General features: G+C 61.0%; 2 protein-coding genes across 7 annotated transcripts; one reads left to right on the top strand and one right to left on the bottom strand.

Annotated features, from left to right (window-relative positions):
* The first annotated feature begins 121 nt into the window (after window positions 1-121).
* ARHGEF1 (Rho guanine nucleotide exchange factor 1) lies at window positions 122-20,181 on the top strand. 6 transcript variants are annotated; one of them, XM_029240233.1, is made up of 32 exons: window positions 122-806; window positions 1,017-1,106; window positions 5,581-5,623; window positions 5,721-5,804; window positions 6,315-6,428; window positions 8,725-8,823; window positions 9,088-9,130; window positions 9,340-9,586; window positions 10,048-10,077; window positions 10,356-10,455; window positions 10,601-10,697; window positions 10,773-10,808; window positions 11,045-11,182; window positions 11,927-12,032; window positions 12,658-12,669; window positions 13,263-13,430; window positions 13,702-13,847; window positions 15,290-15,436; window positions 15,765-15,847; window positions 16,066-16,191; window positions 16,296-16,410; window positions 16,531-16,631; window positions 16,736-16,813; window positions 17,028-17,103; window positions 17,186-17,353; window positions 17,874-17,961; window positions 18,102-18,188; window positions 18,533-18,600; window positions 18,691-18,777; window positions 19,194-19,357; window positions 19,440-19,542; window positions 19,848-20,181. In XM_029240233.1, exons 3-31 carry the CDS (start codon window positions 5,594-5,596, stop codon window positions 19,521-19,523), a joined length of 2,922 nt encoding a protein of 973 aa, XP_029096066.1. In that variant the 5' UTR covers window positions 122-806; window positions 1,017-1,106; window positions 5,581-5,593; the 3' UTR covers window positions 19,524-19,542; window positions 19,848-20,181. The 6 variants fall into 6 exon arrangements, with proteins under 6 accessions (XP_029096066.1, XP_029096058.1, XP_029096072.1 ...); XM_029240225.1 differs by having other exon boundaries at window positions 10,601-10,808; XM_029240239.1 differs by lacking the exon at window positions 13,263-13,430 and having other exon boundaries at window positions 124-806; window positions 10,601-10,808; window positions 12,661-12,669.
* A 424-nt stretch (window positions 20,182-20,605) lies between these two features.
* LOC114887190 (ETS domain-containing transcription factor ERF) lies at window positions 20,606-25,965 on the bottom strand. Its single transcript, XM_029208671.1, is given in 6 exon segments — window positions 20,606-21,083; window positions 21,085-21,406; window positions 21,890-22,007; window positions 22,115-22,310; window positions 22,720-22,954; window positions 25,899-25,965. Coding segments are annotated over 6 exon segments (1,062 nt in total). The 3' UTR covers window positions 20,606-20,959.
* Window positions 25,966-26,869: the final 904 nt, after the last annotated feature.

The raw sequence follows: 26,869 nt of genomic DNA, 5'->3' as shown, positions 1-26,869 counted from the left end.
GAAGAACCAGGAAGTGTCTTGGGAAGGGCCCCAACCCAGGCCATGTGCCTGAGCAGAGGGGGACACAGAGGGGACCCAGGCAACCATATTCATTTATGCATATTTAAGTCCCAAAGACACAGTGGACTGTCTGGTGAGACTGGTACCAAATTCTGACCATGGCCACACCTGTTCTCTGGGAGTGGACTTGTAGAAGCGGGATTTGGAGAGTCTGTGGCCCTAAACTGGGGATGGTGGGGAAATCCAGAGGCGGTTGACAGAGAGGGACAGAGATACAGAGTTTCTGAGCTAGACAGGGGAGGGAAATCGAGACAAGGATAATGATGGAGAGACAGAGCAAGTGAATTGAAAGACACTGAGGAGAAAGGGCATCAGAGAGAGACAGAGAGACAGCAGGAAGAGACAGGAAGGAAAGAAGGGTCCATAGAAAAATGGACATCGAGATGCTGACCCTTGAGACTCTAGGGAAAGCAACAGTTGGGGAAATGACTGATGGCGATGCAGAAATATCCAGACCCAGAGATGGGGAGAGAAGGCTCTGAGGAAGAAAGTGACAAAGAGTTGAAAAGACAACGGGGAGAAGCAGGGGCCTGGGAGCGGGAGGGAAAGACCTCAACGGAAAAAGAGAGACAGACACAAAGAGAGGAACACGGACAGAAACACACAGAGGCAAAAAAAAAAGAGAGGAAGACCAAGAGACACACAGAGACGGAAAGCAGGGGCGGCTGCTGCGCAGACTGAGGCGGACGCAGGGCCCCCCGCCTCGCCAGGGAGGTGATGGCCGACGCCAGACATAAATGAGAAAGGTGAAACCCGCGCCCTGCGGACGGGCAGGCAGACTAAGCCGGCAGAGGTCGGGCGGGTCCCGGGCGGAGCGGGGAAAGGAGGGGCGGGGCTGGCGGCGAGAGGGGGAAGGAGGCGGAGGCGCCGGGCGGGCCCGGGGCGCGGGCAGGAAGCGGGGAGGGGCGGCGGGGCGGGGGCCTCCGGAAAAACGCCCCAACTTCCTGCCCCGCCAGAGCCAGGAAGCGGGAGCCGGGACACCGGGCCTGGGATCGCCGAGCCCGACCTCGGGCGCCCCGCCGGTCACCTCCCCGCGCGGACACCAGGTACACCGTCCCTGGCCCCGCCCGGCCTCTCTCCCCTCGGCTGCTAGGGGAAGTGGGGAGGAGGAGGGAGGGGGCTGGGCGCTGCCGGCAGTGAAGGGGCCTCCTCCCGGCCCCGCTGAGCCAGCAGGCGCCCCTCCCTGGGCCTCAGTTTTTCCATCTGTCAAAGGGGACAAAGAGAGGAGAACTAATACTTGTTCAGTGCCCAGTAGGTGAGATGAGGGCTGCGAGCCGGGGGTCAAGGCTTCCCAACTGTCTGGCGGAGGACGGATGATCACTCCCATTGCACAGGTGGGGAAACTGAGGCCCAGGGAGTAAAACCGACTCGTCCCAGGTCACATACATCGTGAGACTGAGTGGAGTTGGGATTTGAACTCGCAGGTGCTTTCAGCTAAGCGCCGTCCTCCAACCCCGCATGCTTTAGAGCCACCCAAAAGGAAAAACGACAATAACGGGGTCATAGGCCGTTGTGAAGCTGAAAGTTGCAGAACGCGTTTGAAAGCATTTTTTGGAAAGGTCTTTTTCTGGGTCATGAGTTATACACTGGGAGATGGGTTGCAGGGGCACAGAACTGGGGATCTTTTCCCATTGTACAGATGGGAAGACTGAGGCCCAGGGAGAGTTAATTACTTTTTCCAGGTTCCACTGCATGTCAGATGGGAAGGTATGCTCAAACCCAGGATTTTTGCTTTGCGGCCCCAGCGGAAAGTGTGAGGCGGGGTGGGGGGCAGTGCGGGGAGAATTAATGTACGAGCGTTGGGAATTCAAACGGTCCCAAGTTAGGGCGGAAAGATAGGGTAGGGATCCCAGTCTAGGGGCGAAGGGCCGGGGCGACTCGGTGTTCTCGGATTGAGCACTGGTCTGGGGGCTGGAACCATCCCCACCTCTGGCCTGGGGGCGGGGGGCGGGGGGCAGGGGGCAGGGGGCGGGGCCCAGGAGAGTGATGGGGGCAGTCGAGATACGGAAACGCCAGCCCTCCAAGTCAGGCCAGAGCGGCCCTATCTGGCCAGCGTGGCTCAGTGGAGAGCTAGAGCGGCCGACAGGAGGAGTAGAGTCTCCTGGGCTGGAGCCTGGCAGGAGCGGGCTAGAGCGGCTGGCGGGAGGAGTGGAGCTGGAAGCAAAGGTGGACTCTGGGGTGGCTAGAGCGACTCGGAGGCGGGGGTTAGGGAGCCCAGAGCCGGCGCGCGGAGGCTTCGGTTCTGGCAACAGCGGTGCTTCTCCTCCGACCCGGAGCAGGTGAGGGACGCGGCCCCCGGCGGGCGTCACACCCTGACTCCACACGTCCTCCCCAGCATCCCTGACCATGCACATTGCCACGTTCCCTGTAGGATTTGGGGCCGTGTACACCCGCCACGTCCTACATATGATTGGGGCTCGTGTAGACCCGCCACGCTCCATGTAAATTACAAGGTCCTACAGACCCTCCAGGTTCCTGCTGCCCGCCCCCCCCGCCCCATGGAGGTCCGGCTCCTTACAGAATGTGGGGTTTCCATGGATCAATAGCATCCTCTAGAATCCGGGGCCCTGTAGATCCTGGGTCTCGGGGACCACCACACTCCCCTATAGAATTCCGGTCCCCTTTTAAGTCTCCAGAGATCCCGTAAACTGGCTTCTTCCCCTTAAGGACTTATGATCCTGTGTGATCCAAGGATCCTTGTAGACCCATTATATGTCAGATAGAATCTGGGTCCTTATGCATTCCAAGGGCTCACCTTGACTCCTCAGTGTTTTAGGTTCTTTAAGGCTCCTAGAGGTTCATCCACTCAATATCTTATAGGTTGGAGACCAGGCTCATCCACTCAATATCTTATAGACCCTGAACCCTGCACAGAACCCAGGCACCCATGTAGTCCTCACACATGCCCGCTTTGCTCTAGGACCCCCACCCTTAAGGACCTTCTGAACCTGCCCTCATCTCCACAGCCCCATGCACATAGCACCCCCTCTGCTGGACCCCAGGGCTTGTCAGTTGCCTTTAGATCCATCTGACCCATCATTCTCTAGCCTTTGTGGGACCACGCCCCATCTTCTAAGCAACCACCCCCCTCCCCAATCCTCTCTGAGCCCCAGGCCTCTGTGGGGCAGCTGAGTCCAATCTGTACTCCTGCCCAGGCCACAGTGCCCACATACCCCTGACTCCCAGACACCATAGGGAAACCTGATGTGTCTCAGCTTTGGTTCAGATTTCAGTTTCCTAAGTTCGGGGTGGGGATTCCCCATGCTCCAAAGCCGCACATTCTGGGAGTTAAATGCATAAATTCTGGAGCCAGACTGCCTGGGTCGGAATCCTGGCTCTGCCTCTTATGAGCTGTGTTGCAGTTTCCTCCTCTGTAAGATGGGGATAAGAAGAAGAAGACTGATTTCACAGGGTCACTGAAAGGATTGAGTTAATATCTATCAAGCATTAATACTGTTCCTGGCACGTATTTAATGGCACTTAGTGTACATTAACTGTTAACTATTATTTCCTATCATCGTGATGAGGAATAAAAGAGATAATACACATCAAATACATGTTCCGGGGCCTGCCTGGCACGTAAGCATTTGCTCAGATAATGTGTGTGTCCTCACCTTTGCCCTTTTGGAATCTCCCCTGCCTCTGTCAAACTTTTCCACCCCTGAGTGGGATGAGCAGGGACCCTCCATGTCCATGGTCATGCTTTCCAGCCCAGAAGTTGCAGCTGATGGCCTGGTGAAGGTTTTCTTTTTCTTTCTTTCTTTCTTTTTTTTTTTAAATATTTATTTATTTGGCTGTGCCAGGTCTTAGTTGCAGCATGCGGGATCTAGTTCCCTGACCAGGGATCGAACCCAGGCCCCCTGCATTGGGAGCACGGAGTCTTAACCGCTGGACCACCAGGGAAGTCCCCAGTGAAGGTTTTCTATCTCGGATGGGAGTAATAGTAGCATGGGGGTGCTCGTGGTTTTGAGGGTTCGGTGACTTACTCTGTGAGAAGCACTTAGAGCAGTGCCTAGCACACTGTGAGTGTGGTGTAAGTTCAGCTCTCATAATAAATTACTATTATTTTTCTGCCTTGTTTTGCAAATTTATTTATGTGAACGTTTAACAATGCTCAGATCTTAAGTCACCCAAGCTTGGATGTTGAACAAATACACTTTATGGAAAAGAATAAAAATGAGGCCTGCTTGGGTGGACCCATAGGATGGCATTTGGACACTCCAGAAAGCATCATTGTTTAATGATCATAATCAAAGTCCCAGCTGCTATTTACTGAGTGCTGGGGAGGAGGCCTGTGGAAGAGGGAGAAGGGTGGGTCTCCAGCGGCTAGGGTTATAAATAGCTTTGGGCTGTGGGGAGAACCCCCCCCCGCACTGGTCCACCCCACCCCTGTTTCCACAGCGCCTTCCCACCTGACACGGGCTCGAGTGGCATTAGTCAGACTAATTAAGGGCACAGAAGATGTCAGTGGGAAGACGCGGGGAGAAGTGGAGATTCTAAGGGAGACAAGATGGGAGAGACAGCGAGAGATGGGAGGGAGAGAGACGAGAGACAGCAAATGAGACAGTGACGCAGACAGGTGCGGGGACAGTGGCTGCAGGAACCAGATGTGGGGAGACAGGCAGAGGCTGAGGGGAAAGACAGGTAGCAAGAGAAGCAGGGGTGGGGCCTAGCGGAGGGGAGGCAGGGACAGTGGGAAAATGAGACAGGTCTGAAGGAAAGGCGAGAGAAAATGAAGACACAGGGAGAAGAGAGTCAAAGGCATGAGGCAGATTCAGTGGAGAGGCAGCTGGGGAGAGGCGAGCCGGCAGACACACAGACAGACCGGACAGGTGGACATAGGGTGAGAGAGATGGACACCCCTTGGGATGAGCTCTCTGAGGACCGTCCCTTGTTTTCTGGGATGGAAGCCGGAAAGATGCCAGGTCCCTAAGGGGAAGAAGTGGGGTTGAGGACTCTTGGTCCTGAGGGAGGAGGGTTCACAGTTTGGTTTTCTCGTGTGGACGGAGTTGGGGGTTGGGGGATTTGCCATTGTGACTTCCTGTCACAGGAAGCAGGGCTGGTGGGTTCAGAGGCAGCATCCTGCCCCAAGTCTGTCACAGGGCAGAGCAGAGCCCCCAGGCCCCAGTTACCTCCCTCCCAGCTCCCCTTTAGCCTTTCCACCTCTGCCCGCCCGCCGGCCCTGCCTCCTCAGGACCCAGCCCCCAGCCCCTCGTCCATCGGGGACCCGAAATCGCAGGCTCTCACGGCCGCAGCTCTCTCACGGCCCCAGGCTCCTGGCCTCCAGCTTCCCCCCCACCCCCCACCCCGACCCACAAGGCTCCCTGTCCTTGGGCTCCCTGCCCTGGCTGGCCTCTGAAGGGCTCTTTGTCGCCACACAGAGGCCCCATTGAGCTGTGGAGGCCGCGATGGGGGCGGAGGCTGTTTACTCACCTTGGCACCTGGGCCAGGAATCTGTGAGTAACCGCCCTGGGCCGCCCTCTGCCACCCCTCTAACCGCGGCCCCTCCTCTTCCCCCAGCCCTGCAGAGCCCATGGAGGCCGAAGACGTCGCCCGAGGGGCGGTGAGTGGAGAGAGCGGAGAGAGCCGGGGGGTGAGGGGACTGGGGGGCTGTGCGGTGGGGAGCAGTGTGGGCTGAAGACATCCCTCCCCTGCCACAGGCCCCAGGGCCCCCCCGGCCTGGCCTGGTGCCCATCAGCATCATCGGGGCTGAGGACGAGGATTTTGAGAATGAGCTGAAGACGGTGAGAGGGAGGTGGGGTGGGAAAGCTTCTGTCCCAGGCTCCCTGGGGCCCCAGCCCTCAAGTCCCAACCTCAGTGTCCCCTCTCCCACCTTGGGTCCTGTTCTCTGTCTTCAGATGCTGTCACTCGGCCTCCTCTCACTGCCCATCTCTCTTTCTTTAATCTTCCTGGTACCTCCTTCCTCATCCCCTCACCCCATCCTCAATGCCCCCCCCATTACAGCACAGTCTCTCACCCTGTTTAACCCCAGTTTTTATCACTGCCCCCGCCCCCTAATTACAGCACAGATCCTCATTCCATCTCTCCTGATTTCTGTCCTCTTCACCCACCATTGTAACATTAAATCTCATCCATTCTCCCCAACCCCTGACTTGCCACCATCACAGCAGAGACACCATGAGCACCCCACCTGCCAGCTTGGATCCATCGGGAAGTGCCAGGGAAGAGGGGGGGGGTCAAGCCCCAAACCCCTCCTCTGCTCCCCACTGTCTCACTCCCATCCCCACCCCCAGAACCCCGAGGAGCAAAACAACCAGTTCCAGAGCCTGGATCAGGTGAAGCGGCGCCCGGCCCACCTCATGGCCCTCCTGCAGCACGTGGCCATGCAGTTCGAGCCAGGACCCCTGGTGAGGGCGGGGCTGGGCAGGCGCGGGGCGGGGCGGGGCGGGGCGGGGCTGGGACCAGCCGCAGTGCTCAGTGCGTTAGACCAGCGAGGATGAGCCAGGCGGGATCCAGAGCGCACAGCTTGAGAGCCAAGAAGCCCACCACAGGATGCAGACAAGGTTGCTGGTGCCCCGTGTAAATTTGTGAGCAGTGGGCGCAGCCCGGGAGAGTGGGCACGGCAGAGTCTCGGAGAGCAACGGAGAATCCAGCAGCCTGGCGGAAACCATGTCCCCGGCCCCCTTCCGTGCCCACGGCAGCATCACCCATCAGTGACAGCGCCTTTTCACAGACTCTGGAAATCAAATTCTCTGCACGTGCCGCCAGTCAGTCCTTCAGAGCTGGTGGTTGGGAGAAAACCGTTAGCCTCCTCGGGTCTAGGCGGCACAGTAGGCTCTGGTCCAGAAACAAGGAAACTGCTACAAGCAGCCCACGAAGCAGAGGGAGTGTAACGGATGACCCGGAAAACTTGTTATAGGGCAGAAAATACCGGGGAGGTGTGCATGCAGAGCCATGCCATCTGGGAGACACCTGCAGAGTCTAGAGAACCCAGCAGGTGGCTTGGGGAGGGAGAAGCCACAACACTGGCTGGAGGGGGCTCTGTGGACCAGGGTCCCGTCCCAAGAAGACCCCGTGCAGCCCAGCGCAGGCTGGGAGCTGGGCTTAGCCTAGGGCACTGCTCTGTACTGGAAATGCGTGGTAGATCCCTCCAGAAAACAAGGAGACTGATGGAAGTGGCAGGGAGGGAGGCCTGGGGGGTGCAGAGAGAAGAGTGTATCGACTGACACCACAGCTTCAGAAGCTGGCAGGCAATCAGGAAATCGCCAGAAAAGTGGCTGCCCCCCCCCCCCCCGCCGCCCCCGTGCATGGAGGCTCTGGCCCTCTGGGCAAGGGAGTCCCCCTGCCGAGCCTGAGGGTTTCTAGAACTTGAACTCCTGGAATTTAGCCCAGGGATTGTGCTGACTGCTCTGTCCCTTTTTTTTTTTTTAAAAGAAGATGTTGGGGGTAGGAGTTTAGTGAGCTATTTATTTATTTTCGCTGTGTTGGGTCTTCGTTTCTGCGCGAGGGCTTTCTCTAGTTGTGGCAAGCGGGGGCCACTCTTCATCGCGGTGCGCGGGCCTCTCACTATCGCGGCCTCTCTTGTTGTGGAGCACAGGCTCCAGACGCGCAGGCTCAGTAGTTGTGGCTCACGGGCCCAGTTGCTCCGCGGCATGTGGGATCCTCCCAGACCAGGGCTCGAACCCGTGTCCCCTGCATGAGCAGGCAGATTCTCAACCATTGCGCCACCAGGGAAGCCCTGCCGTGTCCCTTTACAGATGTGGAAACTGAGGCCTGGCCAGGGCAAGAGGTTCGGCTCAGGTGACCCAGATGGCCTTCGGCATTTTGAGATTTGTCCTCACGCTGTTTCCTCACCTCCTTGGCTGGGGGAGGGGCCGGGAGATAGTCGTGGTCCCTTGGGCTGCTTCCTGTTGGCCTCTGATGGAGTTTTGCTTTATGGGGGTGTGGGGAGGGGGCAGGCATAGATTACTGGGGCGAGTCCTTAGCACACTGAGACCATGTCCCTTACCTGATGACAGTCCCCCAGGAGCCAGGACAGGTTGGAGGCCCCACAGCATTGCCAGTGTCACCCAGCATAGGGCTGCCACGTAGGCGACCTCAAGGCGTGCTTGATGAGTGAGTGAGTGAGTGAGTGCCCTTGTCCTCCTGCTTATGTGCTCAGTGCTGCTGTGTACTAGGCCCTGTCTGGGACACAGATGAATCAGAACGTACCCCCTGCCACAGATACACACACACACACACACACACACACACACACACACACACACGCCCTCAAGTAACTCACGGTATTGCTAGGCAATGGGGAGCAGTAGAGACAGGCTGCCTGAGATCCAGTCCCAACTTCGTCACTTACTAGCTGTTTTCTCATCTGTAAAATGGGATAACGGTAGTCCTCCCCATGACTAAACAGGTTAATGTGGCTAAAGAGTTTGCACAGCGTCAGGTACACACCGAGCCCGCTTACTGTAGCTGGGGGAGGCGTTAGTAGCAGCAGCAGCAGAGAGAAGACAGACCAAAGAACCATTTCACAGGAGAGAAAATGAACGAAAGCCGTGGTGGCCTGGGGAGGCAGGCGGGGGCCTGGTACGGGGATGGGGGACGTCAGGGAGCACTTCGCAGAGGGTTTGCGCCCTGAGGCGTTCCAGGGGGCAGTGCGGTTTGGGTGGGGTGGGAGGAGGATGGGTCATGCTTTGTCTCCCCCAGCTCTGCTGCCTGCACGCGGACATGCTGGGCTCACTGGGCCCCAAGGAGGCCAAGAAGGCCTTCGGCGACTTCTGCCACAGCTTCCTGGATAAGTGTGCGGTGAGAGACACCTTCGAGGGGGCCCCATCCCCCATCCCCTTCACCCTGGACAGCCAGCCTGCTCCTCCCAACCTCCAGCCTGCTGAGGGCAACGTGAAGGGCGGCCTGGTCTGGGGAGACCCTGTGCCAGCCTGACCCCCCCTCCACTGCTCCCTCCCCTCAGAGCATCGTACCCACTGGTACTTGGCCTGCCATCCCACTGATCCCAACACTGCCCCCTTCACTGCCGAGTCCTCCCCTTCACTCCATTCTCTCCCCGAGCAGATTCTGCGGGTGTCGGTCCCTCCCACCGTGGCCTTTGAACTTGGTAAGGAGAGGAGAGGGGATTTGGGGATGAGGAAGTGTTCTCTAGCAGGGACCAGGAGACCCCCGGGAGGGAGGCCACACTCTCATGCTCCCAGGACAGGGGATTGTCCTTCCTTCTTCATGGCCCCCACAGCCCAAGGAAGCATAGCTGTCATAGTCGAAGGGTGGGCGGGGAGTCACAGCCCCTGGAACTGGCCGCTGTCCCTGCAGACCGCACGCGGCCCGACCTCCTCTCCGAGGACGTCCAGCGGCATTTCGTGCAGGAGGTGGTGCAGACCCAGCAGGCAGCCGTCAGCCGGCAGCTGGAGGACTTCCGCTCCAAGAAGCTCATGGGCATGACACCCTGGGAGCAGGAGCTGATCCAGCTGGGGGCCTGGGTTGGGCGGGACCGCGCCACCTATGAGGCCCGGGAGCGGCACCTGGCCGAGCGGCAGCTGACCCACCTGGAGGACATGCAGTGAGTGGGATCAGCCCCTCCGCAGCCCAGAGGGCGCCCTCTGCTGCCCCGTTCCTTCCGCTTCCAGGCTCCCTCTGCAGCTGCAGCGTTTATTTCCCAGCGTTTGCGTTCCTCCCCTGACTTCTGGGGCCCAGCCCTGGCATTTTAGTCCATCTGGTTTTGCATCTTCCCTTCCCAGCTTTGGGGTCCCTCCTAGTTTCCGGGTCTTGTCCACGGTCTTGCATTCAGGCCTGGGCTTTGGGTCCTGTCCTTGCAACTCTCACGACCCCGGGTGAGAGTCTGGCCTTCAGTGATTGTCCTTCGCAGATGCGTCAGCAGCAGCCCCCCCCCCCCGCCCCTGTCTGCCTCTCCTCTCTCCCTGTGCCAACTTTGGAGGGGACAGGAACCTGGACAATTGTGCTGGGTGGTCAGGGACCCCAGGCTTAGCAAATTTGTTACAAACTTCTTTCTTCTTCTTACAGACACACCATCTCTAACGATGAGGAAAAGAGGTGATGGAAGGAGAGAGGCTGGCGGGGAGTTTGGTTTTCTGGGCCCGAGGGAGGAGGGCCTGCCGCCTAGGGGCCTGGGCGTTGGGCAACACCTCTGGCTGCATCCTCTAAAACCCTCTCTCTCCCCCATTTCCTCAGATACTCAGCAGGAAGTGGTCATGGGGCTGGTGTGGGAAGCGAACAGAGGGGGAGCTGTGAGGGTAGCAGGGTACCTGCATCCGTGGGAGTGCGCGTGGCAGTGTGTGTGTCTGTGTGCCCTCACCGTCCCCTCCCCACAGTGCTGCTGTGGTCAGTGCCATCACCCTGTACATGCGCCACCTCGGGGTGCGGACCAAGAGTGGAGACAAGAAGTCGGGGAGGAATTTCTTCCGGAAAAAGGTGCTTCCCTGAGCGCCCAAACCTGGCCCTTACCTCCCCAGAGACCCCCAGGTAGCCTCAAGACTCTGCACCGCTGGGGTCTGATCCCTCTTTGTTGGCATCGGCCCAGAAATGCCCAGCCCCCTCCTCCCCCCACCTTCCATAGGTGATGGGGAACCGGCGGTCAGAAGAGCCGACCAAGACCAAGAAAGGACTGAGCAGCTTCCTGGATGCCGCCCGCTGGAACCGGGGAGAGCCCCAGGGTGAGGTGCCCAGCCTCAGCCCCGCCCCGACTTCCCCATGCTGCCCCCACCTCATGGTCCCATCTCTCGTTTCAGCCCCAGATTTTCGACACCTCAAAGTTGAGGCTGATGGTAATAGTCCTGAAGCTAGAGCATCCATCCTGGGGACCTGAGAGAGAAGGGCAGGGGACCTACTAGGTCTGAGGGAGGAGGGGCGAGGGGCTGGGACTCCTGGCTCTGAGGGTGGAGTAGGGGTCTCCTGGGTGATGGGGAGGATGGGGCAGAGCCAGCATCTTGGATCCCCAGGCCTTTGTGAATTAGAGTCGCTGGAGTCTCATATTCCCCTTTGTCCTTCACTGCCTCCCCAGGTGAGAAGCCAGGCCTTACAGAACGTAAGGGAGGTTTGGGGGTGCCCTCCCGGGACCGGAATGTCGGAGCCCCTGGGCAGGACACCCCCGGAGTTTCTCTGCACCCTCTGTCTGGGGACAGCCCTGACCGGGAACCAGGTGAGAGTTTCCTGGGCCCCACAGCAAAACAGCCCCTTGGTTCTCTGCCCTCCCTCCCCTGGTCACCAGAGTTATTGATAACCCACCCCTTCCCTCGGTTTACCCTTTCCACGGCTTTCTTCGCAAGCTCACACCTCTGTTCTGGTGACAGGTTCCCCCACCTCCCTGGACTACGTTTCCCATCAGCCCCCACGGCTTCATTTCCCAGAACCCTCTCTGAGTACATTACCAATCAACCCCCCTTAGATGGTGAGCCCGGCTGCTCCATGAACTTAAGGTCTCACACTCCTTGGGTGGCTCTCAGCCCGCTGGATCTCAGACTGCTACTTGGCCAGGCCTGGGTTCAGACCCTGGCTCTGCGCTTGACTTGTGTTAGATCTTGGAAGTCACTCCCCACTCTTCGAACCTCAGTCCCCTCACCTCTAAACGGGTACATTCTCTTCCCACAAGTCCCAGTTGAGTGCTGGGAGAATGCATGGATGTGGAGGCATCCAGTCTCCTCCCCGAGTGCGAGGCTGGCACCCCAGTTTTGTAGCATCTGCACCCACTGAGCCCCACCTGCCCGTGACCCTGTTCTCAGAGGTCTTTCCATCTGTCTGTCTCCCACTGAAGTATAGAGCGGCCACTTGGTGTCGGCCAGGCACTGGATGGCTTTAGAGGAACGGAGGCCCCCAGGGTGTGGGTCTCACCGTGGCAGGGACCTTCCAGCCAGCCTTGCTTTCCCCACCCCCATTATCCCCACAGGTGTTGACGCCCTCCCGGAGCTGGGGGACCCGCCCCCGCAGGGCCCAGCCAGCCTGGAGCCTGCAGCACCCCTGGAGAGCACAGAGGAGGGTGCTGACACGGAGAGGTGCCCAGGGCTGGGTGCAGGGGAGGTGCCGGGCGCAGGACCGGGCTTATGCAGTGCAGGGAGGGTGTGTGTTGGGGGTCGCGCTGCCACTTGCACCTGCCTGTCCCTGAGCCAAGCCGTCTCCACTCTGCCCCGCTCCTCCCTCTTTCCGTCTTCTCCCTTTTTCTTCCGCTCTGTCTTTCCTCGTCTCCCCTTTCCTTCTCTTCTGCCTCTCCTTCCTTTTTCACTGATTTTCTCCCTCCCCCTCCCCCCTCTCTTTCTCTCCTTTCCTCCCACTTCCTCTTCCTCTGCTTTCCCTCCCCTCAGCTCCTCCTGGCCCCTCTCCCTCTGCCCCCACCCTCCACCCTGCACTTTTCCATCTCTTCCCCCTTCTCTCTTTTTTTTCCCCCCTTCTCTTTTAAGCCTCCAGCCCAGCTGCCTTGCTCCTGCCTCCCAGTGCCCCTTCCCTCCATCCCCCAGCCCTCTGTGCTCTGTGCCTGGGGGCCCTGTCCCCCTCACAGTTGGGGGGCAGGCTCTGCCCCCTGCCTGTCCTTGTGCCGCTGCTTTGGGGACCCTTTGGCGGGTGGGGGAGGTGAGTTGGGTTCCATCTGGGTCCACCTCTGACCCTGTGCCCCTCTCTCCCCAGAAGGTGGAAGAGGTGGGTGCCTGGGCCCTGGGTGGGGGGAGGGCTAGCCCCTCCCCCATTTCTCCCAGCCCCTCCCCTCTCCCCATGGGCCACCCCCTCCCCTTCACCCCTGTGAGGGGTGGGTGGGCACGCCACCCTCAAGCCGAAGAGCTAAGTATTGAAATCCCCCTTCCCTCCCTCAACTCCTGCCTCTGTCCCCATCCCCCTGCCTCAGGGAAGGGAGGGGTCAGTTTTGTGCTCCATACTGGGTTCCCATCCCCTCCTCCACCAATTTCAGTATCCCTTCTGGCCACCCCCCTCACTGCCCCAGCACCCCAAAGTCACACTGGTCCTTCTGACTCTCTCCTCTCTTCTGTTGCATGTTTGATCTCTGTCCTGGTCTCTCCCTGTCTCTGTCCCTGTCCTGGTCTCTCCCCATCTGTCCCTGTCCCGGTCTCTCCCCGTCTCTGTCCCCGTCTTGGTCTCTCCCCGTCTCTGTCCTGGTCTCTCCCCACCTGTCCCTGTCTATCTCTGTCCTGGTCTCTCCCCGTCTCTGTCCCTGTCTTGGTCTCTCCTTATCTCTGTCCTGGCCTCTGCCTGACTCTGTCCTTGGCCTCGGGGTCCAGGCTGTCGGGGCGTCTGGGGCGCTCGGAGAGCCTGCGGGTGAGTGACCGCCGCCGGCCTTCCCGGGGCAGCCTCGGGGCTAAGGGCCGGGGTGGGGGCCGCTCCCGGAGCGACGTGGACATGGACCCCAGCTCCGCCACGGCCGTGCTTGGCCCTGCCCGACGAGCCACGTACGTCACTCCTTCCCCCCATCCACTGAGGCAGCCTGGAGAGTCAGGGAGGCCGGGGTGGGGGGTCTTTGCCAGAATCACCAAGAGCTGGGTATCAGATGCTGAGGTCACTGAGGGCCTCCAATGGTCACAGGAGAGGGGTAAGAGGCTTCTTTCCAGATCTGGGGGCTGGTCTGCAGCCCTAGGGAATGGGGTTGGACACTATAAAGAGTTGAAGGCTCTTCTCTGGGATGCCCTGCGCTGGGGCCCTAATGAGGCCTCTGTCCCACAGCCCCGAGCCTGGAGATGAGGGGGAGCCGGGCCGATCGGGACTAGAGCTGGAACCAGAAGAGCCCCCCGGCTGGCGGGAGCTCGTCCCCCCGGGCACCCTGCACAGCCTTCCCAAGAGCCAGGTGAAGCGGCAGGAGGTCATCAGCGGTGAGTCACCCCCTCCAAGCCACTGCGGCCGAGGACACAGCCCAGCTCCAGCAAAGTCAGACAGACGCAGGGAGATGTCCATCTCGGTGTCACTTACACCGGGCAGAGCTTGAAGGCAGCCCGCTTCTGACAGAGCACCGTTTGTTAAGTAAATTGTGGAATATTCCATGGAACGGGAATGCGGCCATTGTTGAAGTGACATTTCCAAAGACTTTTTTGTAGTGCAGGACAGTGTTGATGTTAGGAGCCAGACACGGTCTATAAAATTGTATTTCTAGCGTGAGCCTTTGTTTCCTCATTTGGGAAATGTGGGCAGTGATAGTTGCTACCTCAAGAGACTGTCACAAAGATGAAGGTGAGACGATCAGTGTGAAACGTTCAGCAGTGGTGGGCCCAGGGTAAGAGCATTCGGATGTAGCTGCTGTTATGACTGGTCTTCAGCGCTCGGGGGACAAAAAGATTCCCAGCCGGCAAAGCTCGGGAAGATAATCAGTACGTTAGCGGTGCTTCCTTCTGGGCAGACAGATGATGGGAATTTCGTTTTTGTTTCGATCCTGTGCTGTGATTTCAACTCATTTGTGTGTTGAGGGGAGTTTGGCAAATGTACAGTCCTGTTGGAAGCTCATTTGGAAGTTACTTTACAGATTTCTTAATAGTAAAAAGGGTTCTCATTCAGAATTTTTAGGGCAGTAGATAAATGCTTTTTGGGTCACAGATCCTTCTGAGGATCTGATCAAAACATTAGCAGTACTATCCGATAGAACTTTCTGGAATGATGGTAACATGCAATGTCTGTGCTTTCCAGCATGGTAACCACCAGCCATATAATGGCTGTTGAGCGCCTAAAGTGTGGTGAGTACAACTAAGAACTGAATTTTGCATTGCATTGCATTTTAATTCAGCAATATTTGAAGAGCTGTGTGTGGCTCGTGGCTACCACGTCGGACAGCATAGCGGTTTCTCTCACCAGAAAAATATACATACGTAACACACAAAATGGTACATTTAGTCTCCGGGGACTTTTGGGGCCCCTGGAACTCGGGCCATCAACCTGTGCAGAGAGGGGGTCATTGTGCCAGAAACTGAGCCTGAGAAAACTTGCTGGACGGTTAGACATAAAACACAGCTGCAGGCAGTGGAGAGACCGACTTGTCTCGGTTTGCCTGGGACTGTCCCAGTTTTAGCACTGAAAATCCCATGTCCCGGGAAAACCATGGTGCGGGGCAAACTGGGACCATGGGTCGCCTTGTCTGGCTGCCCCAGCCAAAACAGAAAGGCAGTGGGGCTGAGGAATTCTCAGTGGCTATTTCAGGTGCACGTGACTCCACCCAGAGAGAATCATCCCTGTGCCGTCCCCTCCTCATTCCCCAGCCTGCCTCTGAGAGTGCCCCCCCATAGTTTGCACGCTCCCCAACCATGCCTCCTGCCCGGTGGCCCTGCAGAGCTGCTGGTGACAGAGGCGGCCCACGTGCGCATGCTCCGGGTGCTATATGACCTCTTCTACCAGCCCATGGCGGATGGGGGCTTCTTCTCCCTGGAGGAGCTACAGAACATCTTCCCCAGCCTGGACGAGCTCATCGAGGTGCATTGTGAGTGCAGGGCTGTGGCCCTACGTCCCACTGCCAGCTCTCTCCTTCGTTGCCTCAACGACAAACCCTGGAGCCTGGTCTCACGGGCAGCCTCTGTTCCAGCTCTGGGGACGACCCCGCACCAGAACCCCAGAGCTCACATTCTAGGGACACATCATCAACAAGCATGTGGTGGGGAGTGAGGGAGGGACAGGCCCACCGGCCCCATGGATCAGACACACCCACCTGCAGCCCGACCCCCCAGCCCGCCCGCCACCAGCTCCCGACCAGCTCTGCATCCGGTCTCACGGGCCCTGACGGCGCCCCCTCTCCTCCCTGCTCCCCGCAGCCCTGTTCCTTGATCGCATGATGAAGCGGAGGCAGGACAGTGGCTACCTCATCGAGGAGATCGGGGATGTGCTGCTGGCCCAGGTGAGCGTGCCCCCCCTTCCCCTCACCCCGCCCCCTCCTCCTGGCTGGGGACCTGAAATGCAGGCCCCAGGAGACCAGGTCTCAAGCTTTCAACCCCTTTAAGACCCAGGGGTCTGGGCCCCTAACCTGTCCTCCTGTCTAGGCTGCCATCCCCATGTGAGGCCCCGCTCCCCCCAATCCCACCTGAGACACCCTCCCTGGCCTGAATCTTGCTGTAGTTTGATGGTACCGAGGGCTCCTGGTTCCAGAAAATCTCCTCCCGCTTCTGCAGCCGCCAGTCGTTTGCCTTAGAGCAGCTCAAAGCCAAACAGCGCAAGGAGCCTCGGTTCTGTGCCTTTGTGCAGGTGAGGCAGGGGTCTGGGCCCCAGGGTCCCAGGGGAGGGGGGCCGGCGTCCCGGTCCCCAAGGCCAGCCGCAGCAGAGCCACCTCAGCACTGCCGTCCCCGCAGGAGGCCGAGAGCCGCCCCCGGTGCCGCCGCCTGCAGCTGAAGGACATGATCCCCACGGAGATGCAGCGTCTGACCAAGTACCCGCTGCTCCTGCAGAGCATCGGGCAGAACACAGGTAGCCGCAGGCCCTGCCCCATGCTGCTGGGCCTCCGCTCTCTTGTCTCTAACCTTGGCCTAGGGACTGGGAGCTTCCAGGGTTGGGGTTCACCGGGGCTGGTCTCCCCCTTGCCTGCAGAAGAGCCTGCGGAACGGGAGAAAGTGGAGCTGGCGGCTGAGTGCTGCAGGGAAATTCTGCACCACGTCAACCAAGCCGTGCGCGACATGGAGGACCTGCTGGTGAGCCTGGGCAGGACCCCCGGCTTGTCCCCGTCGGGGTCACCGTGGGCCGGCCCCAACTCTTGGCTTGTCGCAGTGACACTCCCTTCCCTTCCCTGCCCCAGCGGCTCAAGGATTATCAGAGGCGCCTGGATTTGTCCCACCTGCGGCAGAGCAGCGACCCCATGCTGAGCGAGTTCAAGGTGGCCCCGCCCCCGCCCCACCTGCCCTCCCCTCTCCTCCCCTCCGCCCCGCCCTGGGGATTCTCTGATAACACACCCAGGAAGCAAGAGGGGCCCCTCAACCCTGACGCCCTTCTCATTCCCAGCGGGGCAGCCCCTCCTGACCCCATGGTCATCCCCACCTTCCCCTGCCCCGCCCTCACCTTCACTGACCATCACTCCTTCCTGCCTCCAGAACCTGGATATCACCAAGAAGAAGCTGGTCCATGAGGGCCCGCTGACGTGGCGGGTGACTAAGGACAAGGCTGTGGGTGAGCGCCAGGGCTGCGAGCGGGGGGCCGCGGGGCAGGGCTGTCCAGTGAGCGTGCTGAGCGCGGGCCTCGCCCCCTGCAGAGGTCCACGTCCTGCTGCTAGACGACCTGCTGCTGCTGCTGCAGCGCCAGGACGAGCGGCTGCTGCTCAAATCGCACAGCCGGACGCTGACGCCCACACCCGACGGCAAGACCATGCTGCGGCCGGTGCTGCGGCTCACCTCCGCCATGACCCGAGAGGTGGCCACTGGTGAGGCCCCGGGCACAGCGGTCCCCGAGGCAGGGGAGGAGCCCTCCGAGGAGCCCGGCACGCACGTTCTGGCCAAGGGGAGGCCTGGCAGCCCAAGGCCGAGGCTGTGAGAGGGGGGCCCTGGGCTGGGCACGGCCGAGGCCCCAGGCCGGTTGTGGCTTTTACTGAGTGAGATGGGGAACTGCCCCAGGTTTTTGCACAGATGAGCAGCCAGTTCTAACTGGTATTTTGAAAAGACACCCTGGCTGCCTCTTGGGGGTTGTAGGCAGCAGGGGTGGGAGCTGGGAGCCCAGTGAGGGACCGTGGTGGTGGGAGTGGTTCCAAGGGTCTCATAGGTAGAGCCAGACTGGGGGCTTGTTTCCTGATTAGGTGAGGGAGGGCTCCGGAGGGAGGCACCAGGGGCGGGGCGGGGGGTGAGTTGAGTCGTGGGAGCCACAAGGTGCCACCATGATGGGGGCCTTCCCCAGGTGCATGTTGGGATGGCCCTGGCTTTGAGCCTCACCTCTCCCTCCCCCTGCAGATCACAAAGCCTTCTATGTCATTTTTACCTGGGACCAGGAGGCCCAGATATACGAGCTGGTGGCCCAGACTGTGTCGGAGCGGAAGAAGTGAGCAGCTCTGGGTTCCAAGAGCGGGTGGAGGGGGAGGAGGCCCAGGCCCCCGGATCTCTGGGGACAGGGGGTGGGTGGGAGGTCCTGGCACAGGGTCTGGGGGCTCTGACTGCCCAGGGGCTGCCCTGTCTCGCCAGCTGGTGTGCCCTCATCACTGAGACCGCTGGATCCCTGAAGGTCCCTGCCCGCACCTCCCGACCCAAACACCGGCCCAGCCCCAGCAGGTGAGGGGGCCAGGGAGGCAAGTGGAGGGCAGGGGGCAGCTTCCCTGTGTGTCCCCAGAACCTGAGCTCCAGCCCAGTCTCCACGTGTGTGTCCGTGTGTGTGCACGCGCATGCCTGTGAAGGTGTGTACATGCGTGCGCCGACCCCACCACGGTCCATCTGTCTCCTATCCAGGCCTCTCTGTCTTCCACCAGCCGGGCCTGTCTGTCTCCCTGTCTCCCAGCCTTGACCTCTGTCTCTGTCTCCGGACCTCCCTGCCTCCCCACCTCTAGTTCTCTGTCTCCCTGCCCCTGCTGCCCACCAGGGCCAGGGTGGCGGGGTCACCCAGCACTTGCTCCCCCCAGCACCCGTGAACCCCTGCTCAGCAGCTCTGAGAACGGCAACGGTGGCCGAGAGATGCCTCCGGCTGACGGTAAGCCTAGATGGAGGGGTGCCGAGTGGGGGTGGGGTGTCCACAGGAAGCCCAGCAGGATCTGAGTCCCCTGCCTGCTCCCCGACCCAGGCCGGATGGAGAGAATCTTCAGCGCCCTCCTGCCCTTCTGCAGACCAGGCCCTGAGGGCCAGCTCGCCGCCAAGGCCCTTCAGAAAGGTAGCTCAGCCCCACCCCTGCAGGGCTGCCGCCAGCCGGAACAGTGCTTTCCAACCTGCCATATGGCCAGCGGCCAGAAACAAATGCACCAAATCCACCTCCTGCGCGGCCCGACCCTGCACCACTGTCCTTGGCGGCCCCAAGTCCCTCTTCCTTTTGCAGCCCTGTCCCTTCCTTAACCTTCAGTTTAGCCTCTCCCTGGACCCATCTCTGTCCTCGGTGCCCTCCGCCCCTCCCCCACCCTAGCCCCAGCCTCACCTCTGCACCCCCTTTTGCAGCCCCCAGCCCCTTCTGCAGGTCTGGCCAACCGGAAGCTCACTCCCACCCGCAGGCCCCTGGCCTCTTTCCCACCCCTCACCTCCCACCCATCCCAGCCTGAGCCCTGCCTCTGACTCTGTCCCCTTGCCCCTGTCCAGTGCTGTCCCTGAAGCAGCTCCTGCTTCCCTCGGAGGAAGACAGCGGGGTGGGGCCTCCGCTCGAAGGCGATGGAGTCCCAGGGGGCGGCCCCCCAAGCCCAGCACAGCCCCAGGAAATTCGGGAGGAGCTGCTCAGCCTGGAGGAGACCATTAAACAGCTGGAGGTGGTGGCCTTGGGGGTGGGGGGTGGGGAGGAAGGGGGCTGACTCAGTGGAGGGACCCTTCTCATTGAGGATCCCCAACCAGGAGGTGGAGGAGGAGTTTTGCCGCCTGAGACTCCTCCTGTCTCCGCTCGGGGAGAACACTGTCCCCCAGTCTGGCTGTACCTGAGGACCCCTGCCCCAGGCAGGTGAGTGGGGGACTGGGGGAGCCAGGCACCACCTGGAGAGGAGGGACCAGAGTGGCTACCTCAGGCACTCGCCACTGCACAGCCCCATCCGTCTCTCTCCCTCTGTCTTTGATTTCCGCATCTCCCCACTCTGCCTCCTGCCTCCATCTGTCCGTTTCTGTCAGTTTCTGTTTCTCTGGCTCTTTTGTGCTCCTTCCCCACCCTCCCTTTCTCCCTGTCTGTTTCTCTCTCCATCTCTCTCTTTCTCTCCATCTCTCTTCCCATCTCCATCTCCCTTCTTCTCCTACATCTCTCCCTCCCCCCAGGCCTTTTCGCAAGAAGGAGAGGGCCACCCGCCACTGCACAGCTGCTGCAGCATCTCCAACCTCAAGGGCCTGAGGAGAGGGAGCCAGGCTGCCAGGGCCACGCCTAGGGGGGCCCAGCTGGGATCACTGCCCCCCGAACCTCCCACTGGCCTCGGCCTTCTCTCCCTCCTGCTTGGGGGACTCAGGGCTTCATTCCATGGGGGCACCATCTGGCCCCCATTCCTGGGCCGTCTCAGTATTGCCCGGGGTGGGGGGGCAGCCCCCACCCCCAAGTGCCTTTGCTCTGTTTTTATACCCTGAATTGGAGGTTTATTTTTTAATATATATTATCTAAGGAGAGGTCTGTGTTTGTGAGGGCGGGCAAGGGCCCGGGCGTGGTGTCTGGAATCCTCCACAACTGTCTGGCATCACTTCCTGCGTCTGTCCTACCCCGTCGCCTCTGTGCCTTTTGCCTTTCTCCAGTTGTTCATTCATTCGTCCCTGTGTCTTGACAGTGACTCCCCAGGCCCCCCCCCCAACACCCCTCCCAGCTCCCACCCCTGAGCCCACTGGTCACGCACGACAACGCTGGGTGCCCTGCATCTCACACTTCTTTCTGTTCTTTTATTTTTGTAGTAAACTCTCTGGAGGTCGCTGGTGGGGGTCATGGGGCGGGGGGGGGGCCCTCCTGGGTGGGGGCTGGGGGCGGGGTTATTGCTCTGAGCTCCCTGTCCCCAGGGGGCCTGTGATGGAGGCGGGGGCATCAGGACTGGGGCCGGCACAGGGGGAGACACGGCCGCACAAACACTTAGGTCACAGCACAGGGGCAGGTGGGCAGGGAAGGCTGGGCGCCGTATTGCACTTTGGGAGTGGGCCAGGCGGGGACCCCCCTCAAACTGGAGCCTGGGGAGGAAGCTGGAGGCCATCGTGTCCCCTCCCCTCTCTGGAGGGGGAGGTGAGACCCCCAGTCTGGGGCTGGGGAAGAAGACTGGGGCCGCCGTGGGCCTGGGCCTGGGAGGGGCCGAAGGCTGTTCCCCGGCCTCAGGCAGGACATCGAGAGCAGACCAGACAACAGAAGAGGCTGTGCGAGCGGCCACCCTGGTCCCCGCCCTGGCAGAATCCATCACCCGGGCTCAGCTGCCGACACCCCCTTTGCCCGCCTTGGCCTTGGAGGGCACGGGGAGGCCCTCGTCTCCCTCGCTGTCAGAGCTGCAGCCGCTGACATCGGTAATCTCCAGCTCCGAGTCGCTGTCCTTCCCCCCCCAGCGCGGCCTCTGGGCCCCCAGCCCTCGGCAGTGCCAGACGAGGGGCTGCTGCCAGGCCCGAGGGGCGCTCGGGGCCCAGGCCCTCCGTGGCGGCAGCCAGCAGGGGCGCAGCGGTGGGGCTTCCCCCTGCCCCTGCTGAGGGCAGGTGGCCCAGGGAACTGGCCAGAGGGTTGGGGTAGAAGTGGGGGGGGTAGAGAGGCGGGGGCAGCTTGGGGAAGGGGCCGGTGAGGTAAGGGCTAAAGTTCCAGGGGTGCTCTGGGAAGGCGCGGCCGAAGGGACCCAGCAGGCCGGGGGGCTTGGAATAGCCGGTGGCACCTGGTGGGGTGGCGGAACGGGGGTGGCGTTCAGGCTGGGCCTCTCTGCCCCACTATCGGGGCTGGCTGCCGGGGCCTTAGTAAAGGGTGCCACCTCCCTGCCATATTCCACCCGATTCTCCCATTGTCCTCCCACACGGGATCTCCCCACCCTCACGTGGCTTCCCCCATCTCTACCTCCCCACCCGTCTCCCATTCATATAGCGCCCCCAGAAAACCCTTCTCTCGGCCTGTCCCCCTTTCCAGCTTCCCTCCTCCCTGCCTCACCTCACATCCTCCGACTTCTAAACACACGTGCACACACGCACACGCACACACACAGCCTCGACACGTGCGCGCACGCACACACACGCGCACGCACACACACGCGCGCGCACACACACACACACAGCCTCGCCTGGAGCCTCCTTCCTGCATCCTGTCTCCTCCCCCATCTTTGCCCTCACACAGCCCTCCCCGGCACGCCTGGACCCCAGGCCCTTACCAGAGCCCAGGAACGGGAAAGGGCTGTCCAGACGCAGTTTGTCTGTCTCGGGGGTGAACAGGGGTGCCCGGGCCGCCGGCTCTCCCAGGCGTGGGGCAGAGAACAGGGTCTGCAGGGTCTGGAGAGGGAGGGGAGGGAGTGGGTGCTGCTCAGACTGGTTGCCCCCTCCCCAGGGGGTTCATGGCACTAAGCACCTTGCTCTGGGATCCCAGGATCCTAACTCACCTCGGGGGTGAGGGGAGGAGCATCTGGCCCAGGGGCTCCCCCAAAGGGACCAGGGGTCAGCAAGAGTGGAGAGCCCGTGCTGGCTGCTGCCACGTCCAACAGTGGGTAATTGACAAGCACGACTTTGCTGAAGTTGAACTTGTAGGTGAACCTCTTCCCTTTGGTCTTGTGAAGAATCCGCTTGTTGTAGTAGTAGCTGTGGGCAGGAGGAGGATGCTGGATGCTGGGGGCGGGACCCAGGGAGGTGAAGGCAGAGCCCCAACACGTGCTCTGTGCCCAGCACAGAGCACAACAACTTGGGGAAACTGAGGCTCGCAGAAATCCTTTGGCCAAGGTCACAGGGCAAGGAAGGGGTGAGGCAGGGGCTGGGATCCTGGCCTGTGTGGCTCCAAAGCCCAGGGCTCCGGTCCTTCCTTCGTGCCTTCCTTTCACTCACAAGTAGGTACTTACAGTAGCTACACGTGCAGAGCCCTGTGTGCTGGGATCCCACAGGATTCTGCCCCAGGAAGCTGAGGGAAAGCCCCCAGGGGGCAGGGGCCCAGAGGGGCAGTGAGGGGAAAGGGGTGAGGTGGGAGTGGGAGTCCCGGCCCCCAGCCCCTCCTCACCGCAGGGCCCGGCTCAGCTTGTCATAATTCATGTGGGGCTTGCACTTTCGGATGCCCCAGAGCCGAGCCACCTCGTCGGGGTCCTTGATGACGAATTCCCCGTAGTCCCCCTGCCAGGCGATGACACCCTGGTACTCCTCCTTCTGCAGCAGCTCCAGGATAAAGTGCCACAGCTGGATCTGCCTCGAGCCGGGGGACGACTCCGGCTTGTAGGCCCAATCCGGGAAGGCAAACCCTGGGGACAGGAGGCAGGGGTGCGGCCCCGGGTCAGGGCGCCAAGTCCGGGGCTCTGGGTCCTCCTTGGATTCAGGAACCAGGAGGCATCCAGCTCTCCCCTGACTCCTGGTCTCTGATGAGCAGTCACCCAGCCTCACGCATGTTTAGGGACCCGATTCCCGCTCTTCACGCCCCGGTTGGTGTCTAGTCCCCAAACTGTCCAAATAGAGGGAGAGAACTCGGCGTCCAGGGACACTGGGTTGGCAGTTCCAGCCTGGTCCCCTACCTTTGCACAACGTGGGCAGAGGGTGGGAGGGAGGGACCAGCTTCCTGCATTCTTGACTGTGGGGGTGAACTGGGAGGGGCTTGCAGGGAAGGGCACGCCCTCCACAGCATTCTCCCCACAGCCCCCCAGGCTGGCCCTGCCCCCGGAGGGCTCTGGTCTGAGAGACCCTGATTCCTGCTGTTCCCCCGTCCCTCCGTGTCTCCTGTCCGTCTCTCCCTGAACTTCCCTCCCCCTTACAGCCCCAGCTGACCTCACCCTGGCACGTCCAGGCTGGGCCTGTGTACGTGTGTCTCTGCACCTGTCCATGAATTTATATCTTTCACGTCCCTGTGTCCCCTCCCTGCATCCATGCTGCATTGGTCTGAGAGCAGTGAGTGTCTGCAGATGCCCGCAACAGACAGCCTATCTCACAGACGTCCACTCACCCTCGAGGGACCCCCCAGCTGTACCATGGGACACAGGTGCACCAGAGTGCCACACTCCTGCTGGGGCATGACACACCACCCACCATGTGCCACCAAGGCAGACACACCGGATACGGAGCATCGCACACCCATCCCAACACACGCAACAGCACATCTCAGGCCCCTCAGCACTGGGATCCACTAACAGCAGGACCGTGATGAGAGACACGCAGGACCCCAAAGGCCCAGATGAAACACTGTGGTGGAGACAGTGAGCGCAGCATCAAGACGCGTGTGTCAACCTGACAGGCACACCCTGGGTGACAGCATGACAGTAGAACAGCCTCCCAACCCCCAGCCCCACAGGCACCCAACTCTTAACACCCACAGCTCAGTGCTGTATGTCTCACGCTCAGGTGGGCGTCCTGCACCCCATGTCCAGACACCCAGATGCTAGGTGGAGACAGGAGGGGCTTGCCCACCCCTAAATCTCACCTCCCATCCACAAGGCCCCAGGCCCTGAGTCCTGCTTCTCCTATGCCACATCCTCTGTCCCCTTCCCCCTCCTCAGAGACCCCAGAACCAGGCATGAAAACAGGAGGCATAATTAGCCTATAAGAAGGTGACAACCATGCAGGAAAGGGAAGGAGGCTGGTGATGGAGGGGACTCCGAGCCGGCAGACCATCTGTATCTACTTGCTGTGTGGTCCTGGGCAGTTCCTTGCCCTCTCTGGCTTATCAGAATTTCAGGGATGGGAGGCAAGGAGGAGCAGGGTCGCATCAAGGCTGCCTGGTATCTAAAAATGGGAAATACTGCCTCCCTGCCTGAGGCTGGAGAAGGCCAGGTAGTTTCCTCCCTGAAGGGAGAATTTTTCTCTCAACTCCATCTGGGGTCTTTCTCACCTAAGAAAACAGGGACACGCGGCCTCTGGCCCATTCCACACCCAGAACACATCCCGGGGGGAAGTGGCTGTATCACAGACACACCCACACGACCCCAAAGGTGACAACGCACAACTGCCACACACGTAGACACACAGCGCAGCCCGGAACGCTACCTGTCCAACGCACGTCCTGGGATGTGTTGTACATGCTGACACGCACACACAACAAGAGGGAGGACCTGCAACCTCGGCACACAGACACATACACGTCAAGACACACACACACATCAAGACACACAGCCCCCAATATCCAGCTACACTCAGTGACACGCAGATGCAAGAACCACCTCCACACACCCCAAACACAGACACAGCCCCCAACACAGAGGCCTGGGGAGCACCCAGCCCTGCAGCCCGAAATGCACCAAGATTAGCCGTCCACTCGCTTCGGAGTGCCACACACCGCGAAAGCGGTCAGAGGCTCTTCAGCCACCGAGGCAGGAACACACGTGGCGGCGAGCTGGCAGACACCCCCAACCCTGAAATGTAGCCACTCAAAGTCCCAAAGACACACAACACGCCCAGCCCAGAGACACTCGGGTAGCCTCGGAGGTACACAGACAAGCAGGCACACCAGCTCAACAAAGAGACGAATGCACACTTTTCCAGTGTGACCCCTTCTTCCGGAAACACTGAAGGGTGACACAGAGACACACTCCAAGACCCCAAATAACCAGGCACCAAGTCTCGTGTCTCTCTCTCTCTCTCTCTCCCTCTCTCTCTCTCTCTCTCTCTCTCTCTCCCTCTCTCTCCTCTGTCTCTCTCTCTCTGTCTCTCTGTCTCTCTCTGTCTCTCTCATTGTGGGGCGCGCCCACATCCCCGCTCTGGTGATCCAATTCCAAGCAAGCCGTCCTCTTTCCCAGGCTCCGGCTGGTTTGGCCACGTCTCCATGTCCCCCTGCCTGGGTCATCCAGTCTGTCCACTCGTCCACCAGCGCCTAGCCTAGTGCCCCCTCTCGTCCCCATCCCTGCCCCATCCGTGCCCACCTCTCTCCAGTCTCCCTGCTTCTCTTTGACCGCAGGTCCTGGGTGGGAGCAGACTGCAGCCGGCCGAGACCCCAGGTCCTCAGGCCCCAGGTTCCTTGTCCCTCTCCAACCTCCACACCTCACCTGCCATCCAAAAGACGCTCGCGTCCCAGCAGGCAGGTGGCAGGGACATCTAGCTGTGAAGTTTTTAGCCAAGTTTTTCAGGAAGGGGTTGGATTCAGGCGACTCTGACTAAGACCCGGGGAGGTGGAAGGAAGACAGTGAGAGATGCAGAAAGGCGGGGCTGGCTTGCTGGGAAGGCCCGAGGGCTGGGGAAGGGGTGGGGGAGGTCCAGGCCAGTTACCAGGGGTCCAGAGAGCCGGCAGGGCAGGCGGGGCGAAGAGAAGGTCGGAGACGCAGCTACAGTCCATGGTGGAGCTGGCCCTGCAGAGAGGCCAGACAGACAGACGGATGAGGACGGGATGGAGCAGGCGGGAGAGACAGACGGGGGTCATGGGGGCTGGCACTGCCCCTCCACCCAGGTCCCAGCCAGGCTGGTGCCCGCGGCCCTTGCCCCCTACATCCCGCCCCGCCTGCCTCCTCCAGCGGGCAACCCTCTGCCTGCTGGTCCCCCGGGCTCCCGGTCCCTCTCCCGGCCCTGTGCCCTGTCCTTCCCTCCCAGTCAGTCCTCCCGGCAGCCTCCCCTTCCTCTGCGCCCCATCACGAACCAGGGGCTCCCAGCCTCCCTCCTCGCTCCTCACTCACTCACTCACTCACACTCGCTGGCTCCCGCCGCCCGCCCACCCTGCACCGTCTCTGCCGCGGTCTCTCCATCCCTCGCCTCTCGCCAGACCTCTCAGGGTCCGTCTCTGCGTCTCTGGGTCTCCCTCTGTCTCTCTCTGTGGCTGCCCCAAGTCTCTCCCACTGCCAACCTCCTGGCCCCACCCCGCCCCTCCCGGCTGACCCCCGGGCTGCCGCATCCAGCTCCCACGCTGCCCGGAGCTCTCATCTGTCGGCCCAGAGCCGGCCAGCACCGGGCGGGCGGCCGTCCCGACGACAGGCTGGGAGGGGGCAGGCCCAGCCCCCGCCCGCCCTGCCCTCTGCCTCACCACCCCGCAGAGCGGGCCCCCAGCGCCCGCATAAGTGCTCCCGCAGAGGCCCCTCCTTCGACCTGCTGCTCCCCTCAGACCCCCACCACTTGGGCCTGCTTCCCCGCAGGCAGGCAGCCCTCCTCAGACACCCCTTCCCCTTAGACCTGCCTCCCCCCCGACACCCCTTCCCCTTAGACCTGCCTCCCCCTTAGACCTGCCTCCCCCCAGACACCCCTTCCCCTTA

Source organism: Monodon monoceros, unplaced genomic scaffold (genome assembly GCF_005190385.1).
Source record: "Monodon monoceros isolate NGI ecotype Baffin Bay Population unplaced genomic scaffold, NGI_Narwhal_1 Super_Scaffold_10, whole genome shotgun sequence".
NCBI lineage: Eukaryota > Metazoa > Chordata > Mammalia > Artiodactyla > Monodontidae > Monodon > Monodon monoceros.
This window is presented reverse-complemented; position numbering and strand designations above follow the sequence as displayed.